This window comes from Arachis stenosperma, chromosome 2 (assembly GCF_014773155.1).
Source record: "Arachis stenosperma cultivar V10309 chromosome 2, arast.V10309.gnm1.PFL2, whole genome shotgun sequence".
NCBI lineage: Eukaryota > Viridiplantae > Streptophyta > Magnoliopsida > Fabales > Fabaceae > Arachis > Arachis stenosperma.
This window is the reverse complement of record NC_080378.1, coordinates 3,024,517-3,030,596: the sequence shown is the minus strand read 5'-3', so window position 1 is coordinate 3,030,596 and position 6,080 is coordinate 3,024,517. Positions and strand designations below refer to the sequence as shown.

Below are 6,080 nucleotides of genomic sequence, written 5' to 3'. Positions count from 1 at the left end.
ATTTAAATTTATTTTTAGTTTATACATATTTCATTTAATTCTACAAAACATAATAATTTTTAATATTTATTATATACTATTATTAATTTACCTTCCCGCGCATCGCGCGGGTCACATTCTAGTTTATTTTTAAAAAGAATCCGGAAGAGAGGTACCACGTGAAGATGTAAAGACATTGTCTATTGGCACAATATTTTTTAACCTTATATTATTACCATGATTCATGTGCAACTACATGTTCCTATAGTTTTTTTATATGTTATTACCATTATTATTGTTATTAATAACCTCGTAACATAATATATATTGCCATGATATCTTCGTACATGCATGTGCTGCAACATGATGTTGCTTGCTTATTTTGCCACTTTTATTTAATTAATTAATTCTCACAAAGACTAGTGTCCGTGGACTCCAAAGAAGAATTATTAGATCAAAGCCAGCTTGCAACTCAATAGAGTTCACTGCCTTGACACCATTGTTCTCTTACCTTTCTCTGAAAAGTCATTCACTTTGCTGTTGCTAAGATCATATCATGGCTGGTGCACTTGTTGGGGGAGCTTTGCTCTCTGGCTTCATTAACGTTGTCTTTGACAGGTTCATTACAACGGATGCGGTCAACCTGGTCTTGGGCAAGAAGCTTGGTCATGACTTAGTTGAAAGGCTGAAGATTTCTCTGCTTGCTGCTGATGCTCTGGTTGGTGATGCTGAGTTCAAGCAATTGGACAATCCTTCTGTGAGGGAGTGGCTTAACAGTCTGAGGGATGCTGTTTATGTGGCTGATGACTTGCTGGACGCTGTCCTCACCAAAGCCGCCACTCAAAAGGAGGTACGTTCTTTCTGGCCTGTTAGCTTCCTCAACCGGGATAGGAAGATTGTAGATAAGATGGAAGGGGTGGTTAGAAGAATAGAATTTCTTGTAAATCAAAAAGATTTCCTTGGTCTTGAGAAGAGTTCCTATAGGGACTTTTTGTCATGGAGAATTCCATCCACATCTCTGGTGGAAGGTAATATCCTTGGCAGGGAAAAGGACCAACAGGAAATCATCAAGATATTAAATGATAACAGAGAACATCAGTTGTCTGTGATTCCCATTGTGGGCATAGGTGGGGTTGGCAAAACAACTTTAGCACAATGGCTGTACAATAATGACAAGTTGATGGAGGGTTTTCAAGTCAAAGAATGGGTTTGTGTCTCTGAAGACTTTAATGTTGTTCAGGTTACAAAGAATATTATAGGTCAAACTGCTCGTAATACAGAGGATTTCAATTCACTTCAACTTGAACTGAAGGAAAAATTGTCGGAAAAGAAGTTCTTTATTGTGTTAGACGATGTTTGGAGTGATGATGGTGATGTCTGGAAGAAATTTAGAACCCACTTTCAATATGGGGTAAAGGGAAGTACAATTCTTGTAACAACTCGTGTCAAAGAGGTTGCCTCTGTGGTCCAAACTTGTCCCCCTTACATTCTCAGTGAGTTGTCTGAGGATTGTTGTTGGTCAGTGTTTGCAAACAATGTTTGTTTTCCAGAATCAAATGGGAATTCAAAACTAGAAGAAATCGGTAGAAAGATAGTCAAGAAGTGTAAGGGGTTGCCATTAGCTGCAGAGACACTTGGAAGCTTGTTGCGAACAAAACATGATGTTAAGGAATGGGAAGCTGTATTAGTAAGTGATATTTGGGAATTTTCTGTGAAAAACAGTAAAATTATTCCAGCATTGTTAATCAGTTACTTTCATCTTCCTGCACATTTAAAACGTTGTTTTGTTTATTGTTCATTGTATCCCAAAGATCATTGTTTTTGTAAAGATGAACTAATTTTGCTATGGAAGGCCGAAGATCTTTTAAGGCCACCAAATAGAGGGGAGAGTTTATTAGAAGTTGGTAGCAAATGTTTTGATGAACTAGCTTCTAGGTTGTTTTTCAAAAGACATGATCACTATGCTTCTGAGAGCTTTGTGATGCATGACCTTTTACATGATTTAGCATTGTTCCTTGCTGGAGACTTCTATGGTAGATTTGAAGAGCTTGGTGATGCAGTGAATGTGTATACTCGAACTCGTCATTTGTCTTATGAAAGTTCGAATCTAGTCTCAGAAAATTTTAGTTCCATCAGTAAAGTTGAATCTTTGAGGACATTTTTGTCAACTAATGTCTTTTCAAAGTCAGATAACATTGATGATGTAACATGTAATCCAATATTGAAGCTCAAATATTTGAGAGTTTTGTCACTTCCATCCTTCAAAGCACTTGATGTATTGCCTCGTCTAATAGGTAAATTAACCTATTTGCGTTACTTGGATCTCTCTAGGACATGTATTAGGACACTGCCAGAATCATTGTGTGACTTGTACAATCTACAAACATTGAAGCTGGCATGTTGTTCTAGTTTGACTAAGTTACCCAATGGCATGCATAAACTTGTGAATTTGCAACATCTCAATATTTCGGGTACTGATTTGAAAGAAATGCCAAGAGGAATGAGCAAATTGCAACACCTGCACACATTAAGCTACTTTATCGTGGGCAAGCATAAAGATAATGGAATCCAGGAATTAGAGCTATTAAATCTTCATGGATACTTTGAGATTCAAAAATTGGAGAATGTCCTTGATGTGAAAGAAGCAAGGAGTGCAAGGATAATAGATAAGAAGAACATTGACAACTTAATGTTGGAATGGTCTTCAGGTGATTATATAGTTTCAAGAACACAAACTGAAAGAGATATACTCGACAGCTTGCAACCGCACCATGGCTTGGAAGTGTTGCAAATCAGGGGATACAAGGGTACAATATTTCCAAATTGGATGGGGCATTGTTCTTACCAAAACATGACTGATGTGTCTCTGGAGTCTTGCAAGAATTGTTGCATGTTGCCTTCACTTGGACAGCTGCCATCTCTTAAGTCCCTTTGCATTGAAGGTTTTCATCAGCTGAGGAGTATTGGTATGGAGTTTTACAAGAATGAAGGCGATCATCATTCTTCGCTTCTTGCACCGTTTCCCTCATTGGAGATTTTGGAGTTCAATAACATGCCATGTTGGGAGGTGTGGCACTTACCTGACTCAGAAACTTTTCCTCGACTCACGAAGCTTCAGATAAGAGATTGTCCGGTGTTAAAGGGAGATATGCTTGGCCGGGTATTCTTGAGAATCATTTCTTCTTTGTGGGATGTTTCAAAAGTTCGCAGACTAGATATACGTATGGATTATGGAGAGTCTGAGATGTCACTTATTGGAGAGGATATGGTATCAATTAAGGGATGTGAATCTATGCTGAAGTTTGTACTTCAGGCAATGAGTGTCAACCATCTAAGTTGCCTCAAAGATATCTATATCTCAGGTTGGTCACTTGATGTACTCTTCCGGGACAATTGTGTACTCAAATCTTTGCAAACTCTGAGAATATGGGGATGCAGCAAGCTGAAATTCCCCCAGCAACAGCAGAAGTACAGTTTAGTAGAGCTATTCATAGAAGGAAACTGTGATTCACTGACCTCATTGTCGTTGGATGACTTCCCCAATCTTAAGACTCTCACTATATCAGAGTGCAAGAATCTGGAATCAGTTTCATTGTCAAAGCCATCACATGCTGCTCTTCAACGTCTCACCATCTTTAAATGCTGCAATTTTGTGTCATTTACAGGAAAAGGACTGGCTGCACCCAACTTGATTCGTCTTGAGGTCAGCTTCTGCACCAAGTTGAAGGCATTGCCACATGATATGAATACTCTTCTCCCAAGTTTACAGTCTCTCGAGATAGAGGGCTGCTGGAAAATTTGTAGGTTGCCAGAGGTTGGTTTCCCGCCTAACCTGAAACAGCTTATTATTGGGAAACAATGGAGGGGTCTATCGTCGATGCGCAACTTGGACACCCTCACTCATCTTATCATTGATGGTTCTGGCAGTCAGAATGTGAAGTCATTCCCTGAGGCCGGTTCGCTGCCTCACCTTCCCTCTCTTACCACTTTGAAGATCAGTCAGTTTAGTAATTTGGAGACATTAGAGTGCAACCAACTTCTCTGCCTCACCTCCCTCCAACATTTAATAATTGAACGATGTGCGAAGCTGGAGAATATGGCAGGAGAAAAGCTGCCTTCCTCTCTATTGCTACTTGAAATTGACTACTGTGATTTGCTGGGAGAACACTGCAAGAACAAGCATCAACAAATTTGGCCCAAAATTTCCCACATCCCATCCATTCAAGTTGGTACCAAAGAAGTGTTTCTATGGAGAACTGGTAGGTCATTCTCTAATCTTCATGTTTCTCATGCAACTACAATTAAACAAATGTATTAAACAAATGGATGAACCAAATTTACTGTTTTGACCGTCTTTGCAGATCGCTACACGTACAGAGGTAAAAGGATGCAGATGGCTAGGATTCCACCATATGTGTAGGAATTAATAATCCTGAGTTTGTTCGAGGCAGTAAACTGGAGTTGTATGTTAGGAATCAGAAGAGGTGGTTTCTATTTTTAGCTGCAGGTTGGTTTGATTACTCCATTATACTTTAGAATTTACTTTGCTGTTTTATTTGGAAAAAAGGAAAAAGTGATGTTTATGCACTTCATGACAAAATGGCCTTTGCCACTGTGTGATGTTTATGCTGAACTAAGTTGTATATAGCAACGTAAATTTGGTTCTTTAACTGTTTTTGAAATCTGTATAATGTACTTTTTGTTAGTATACCATTGAACATGGACCTTTAACAATTTTATATATTTATAAAATTTGTATATTTATATTTAAATTTGTTAGTTTTCAACAGTTGTGGGGCTGGCTGCACCCAGTTCCAAGTTTCTATGAAGTTCATGAAAAAGCTTCAGCATTGGGTCTGATGTTTCTGCTTTGCGTGGCCACAAATTCTGAGATACAAGAGCCTTGCCACCTTGGACAGTAGACTTTGCCACTATAAATAACAGCAAAGTGATATAATTTGGTTAATAAGGACAAAGATAAAACAAGATTATTGTTTATGGAATTAGTTTTTTCTTTGTTTATGTCAGCTTCAATTTTCACTGCAATATTGTTATATCTTTGTCAAGTTTCCTCAAACTGATTTTGTCTCTTTGAAGATGAGATGATACAAAGGAAGATTGGTTGTGCTGTACTTCCATTAATTAAATTTTTCATATTCTTTTGTATTTATCAAACAGGTTCTTTACAACAGTCTACTAACCTAACTACAGCAGTTGAGCAAATAGAAGAAAACTTGAGAGGAGGTGCTATTTTCATCTCAGCAGATTTTTTCGTCAGCAACTTGTTTTCATCAAGTGAAAGATCGGATGGTAAAATCTAGTGATATTGAACTGAAATTGTAACAGGAGATTCTTCACGCAAAGTTCTTCAATTTGGAGGTGTGGTTTGCAGCCTGAGCTCTGTGGTAGAACTGCCAGAAAGTTTCATTAATTTAATCTTTTGGGTGACCATTTTCTTCTGTAGAATATGTGGTCAGTGCTTGTAAGTTCTGAGACTTGTTTATTTTGTTCCTGAAGCTTTTTACCTTCTCTTGAGTTTTTAACTCTTGCATTGAGAAAATAATGAAGCTTGTATATGCCACTTTCTTTGGAAAATTTTCTTAGTTTTATCTCACAATGCAGAGTTTTGTGATCTGTATTTCTCTGAGAAGAAGATAATATTTATATCCAGTAATCCAATAAAAGAATCATCATGAGCGCCTAATGCAGTAACCTATAGTTCTACATGATTAAATTTGGTCATGCAACATTTGAAAGCTTCCTCAACTTCCAATTCTGTATCAACTATCAGAAATAAAAAATACAAAAATCATTAGTCCCAAAGCATCACATATTTAAAAGTGTAATGAGTTATTTTTTAAAGCAACCTCATACATAAGCTAGCTATCATCACGTGAAGGCTTGTCTATTCCCAACAGATTTTAACCTTATATTATTACTACCATATGACCATGATTGATATGCAGATTCATGCTCCTTAGTTTTATATAATAAAAAATGCTATAGACATTGGCTGAAGTTGCTGAGAAAAAAAAGCTGAGATTGCTGTTGTCATGGTAGGCATGCAAGGCAACAACAAAGCCTTGTCCTACTAGGTGGAG

General features: G+C 37.5%; 1 protein-coding gene across 1 annotated transcript; it reads left to right on the top strand.

Moving 5' to 3' along the window:
- Positions 1 to 411: 411 nt before the first annotated feature.
- Positions 412 to 5,658, top strand: LOC130960525 (putative disease resistance protein At3g14460). Its single transcript, XM_057885942.1, has 3 exons — positions 412 to 4,238; positions 4,341 to 4,486; positions 5,158 to 5,658. The coding sequence occupies exons 1-2, from the start codon at positions 536 to 538 to the stop codon at positions 4,397 to 4,399; spliced, it is 3,762 nt and encodes a 1,253-aa protein (XP_057741925.1). The 5' UTR covers positions 412 to 535; the 3' UTR covers positions 4,400 to 4,486; positions 5,158 to 5,658.
- Positions 5,659 to 6,080: the final 422 nt, after the last annotated feature.

Excerpts from the sequence above, each read along its gene's own strand:
- LOC130960525 (XM_057885942.1), top strand. The coding sequence starts at position 536 with ATGGCTGGTGCACTTGTTGGGGGAGCTTTGCTCTCTGGCTTCATTAAC. Across the intron at positions 4,239-4,340 it reads AGTGTTTCTATGGAGAACTG|ATCGCTACACGTACAGAGGT; the intron begins GTAGGTCATTCT and ends CCGTCTTTGCAG.